Consider the following 2,295-nt stretch of genomic DNA (forward strand, 5'->3'; position numbering starts at 1 on the left):
CTCCTAACATTCCCTGTTAATCAAACTCTCTTCCTTTTGAGTAGATGTGAATCATTCCAGAGCAAAATCTACCAACTCATCTCAATCTCTTTGACACCTCACCTCAAGCCATGAGCTTAGATTATTAGAGAATCGTACAACTAGGGAGAGTTTTTAAAGCTCATTAATCCAACCCTTTTCTTCAAGTGAGGATATGCCAATCAAGGGGTTGGACTGAAAACTTAAAGTAACTCTTCCACACTGAGAACCATTTCCTCTGCTCTAGCCATGCTCTCATCCGGCTCCTCTCATCCTCTCCAGTCATCCTTGCTTTTCCTTTAATCTCTGATATCACGCTATGGTCATGCCTCTTTGCTTTCTCCTCTCCTCTCTTCGTTTACCACAAAGCAAGGCCAAATTATAATATACAAAGAAACTGAAATACATAGGACCAAGTACCAACCACAGCTTTTCTTATGTGCTTACAACCTCATAGGCATTCTCTTCCTTTAACTGTAAGCAACTTCAAGAGTAGATGTGTAGTATCAAGCACTGTCACACACAACTAGTCATTTAATCAAAATTCGATTCAATTCTCTCTACTACAGAGGGGGAAAAAGGAATCTTCTCATTTCCCTTTTGCATACTCCCCACTCTGTGTAAGTTTATGTCCTGGAAGAGACAAGAATGAGCCAGAGGCCTCTGGAAGTTTCTGAACTGGCAGACCATCTAACAAAACAAATGTCCTTTCCCACACATGTTGTTTCCAGTTAACCCTTAATCTTTGGCCAAAGTGTTCTAGGTGCAAACACCTACAAGCAAACCCTTTCTGGAAAGGTCCAGAGAGTAAATATTTTAGGCTTTGCGATCCAAACACACCTATTCAACTCTGTCAACATAGCACCAAAGCAGCTACAGTCAATAAGTAAGTAAATGAGCATGGCTGTGTTCCAAAGAAACTTAATTTACAAAACAGGCCAACCCCTGCCTTAGAACTTGCTTTCTCCCTGTTTGTCATCCCTTGACATAAGAGAGAAACTTTTCTGCCACTGTCTCTCATTTTTATCGCTTTCTCTTGTTCCTCCTCACTTCCTTCTCACCTCCATGCTAACTCCTGTTTTGTCCCTTCTCCAGGTAAGATCTCTCCAGAGGATGGAAAGAGTCAATAGCACATTGTTGACTGAGTTCATTCTGGCAGGAATTCCCTACCCACCCCAGCTAAGGACCTTTCTCTTTGTGTTCTTTTTGCTCATCTACATCCTGACTCAGCTGGGAAACCTGCTCATTCTAATCACTGTCTGGGTAGACCCACAGCTCCACCCCCGTCCTATGTACATCTTCCTTGGTGTTCTCTCCATCATCGACATGGGCATCTCCTCCATCATTGTCCCTCGCCTCATGATGAACTTCACTTTAGGCATCAAACCCATCCCATTTGGTGGCTGTGTCACTCAACTCTATTTCTATCACTTTTTGGGCAGCACCCAGTGCTTCCTCTACACCCTGATGGCCTACGATAGGTATCTGGCAATATGCCGGCCCCTGCACTACCCTGTTCTCATGAATGCTAAGCTGACTATCTTGCTTGTGGCTGGAGCTTGGGTGGCAGGATCCATCCATGGGGCTCTCCAGGCTATCCTAACCTTCCGTCTGCCCTACTGTGGGCCCAACCAGGTAAATTACTTCTTCTGTGACATCCCTGCAGTTTTGAGACTGGCCTGTGCTGATACAACCATCAATGAGCTTGTGACCTTTGTGGACATTGGGGTGGTGGTTGCCAGTTGCTTCTCCCTGATCCTCCTCTCCTACATACAGATCATTCGGGCCGTCCTGAGAATCCGCACAGCTGATGGGCGGCGCCGGGCCATTTCAACCTGCGGAGCTCATGTAACTGTGGTAACCGTGTACTATGTGCCCTGTGCCTTCATCTACCTGAGGCCTGAAACCAACACCCCCCTGCATGGGGCAGCTGCCCTATTCCCCACAGCCATCACTCCTTTCCTCAACCCCCTCATCTACACTCTGCGGAACCAAGAGGTGAAGCTGGCCCTGAAGAGGATGACAGGAGGCCAAGGGACTAAGAGTGAGGTTTGAAACTGTCTGTCCCCCACTGGGGGAACCTTCACACTTATAATTTATTGTTTAGATTTCAGTGAATTTTTCTTTTTCTCTTTTACGTAGCCACATAATATCAATACAACAGGATTAAATACAGTTGAAAGTAAAATACTTTGTAGCAGTTCCTTGGTGTCCCCTTCAGATAAACAACTTTCAGCTGCTCCAAGAGTGGCAAGTAAGACTAAGGCCATCAGAAGG

The 2,295-nt window shown here is 45.5% G+C and overlaps 1 protein-coding gene across 1 annotated transcript; it reads left to right on the forward strand.

The window, feature by feature from the left end:
* The first annotated feature begins 1,131 nt into the window (after positions 1–1,131).
* On the forward strand, positions 1,132–2,073 carry LOC130846470 (olfactory receptor 10G3). Its single transcript, XM_057724748.1, has one exon. The coding sequence runs from the start codon at positions 1,132–1,134 to the stop codon at positions 2,071–2,073; it is 942 nt and encodes a 313-aa protein (XP_057580731.1).
* The last annotated feature ends 222 nt before the right edge of the window (positions 2,074–2,295 follow it).

This window comes from Hippopotamus amphibius, chromosome 2 (genome assembly GCF_030028045.1).
Source record: "Hippopotamus amphibius kiboko isolate mHipAmp2 chromosome 2, mHipAmp2.hap2, whole genome shotgun sequence".
Classification (NCBI taxonomy): domain Eukaryota; kingdom Metazoa; phylum Chordata; class Mammalia; order Artiodactyla; family Hippopotamidae; genus Hippopotamus; species Hippopotamus amphibius.

What these genes read in the sequence shown, in the direction of transcription:
- LOC130846470 (XM_057724748.1), top strand. Translation starts at nt 1,132, where the DNA reads ATGGAAAGAGTCAATAGCACATTGTTGACTGAGTTCATTCTGGCAGGA.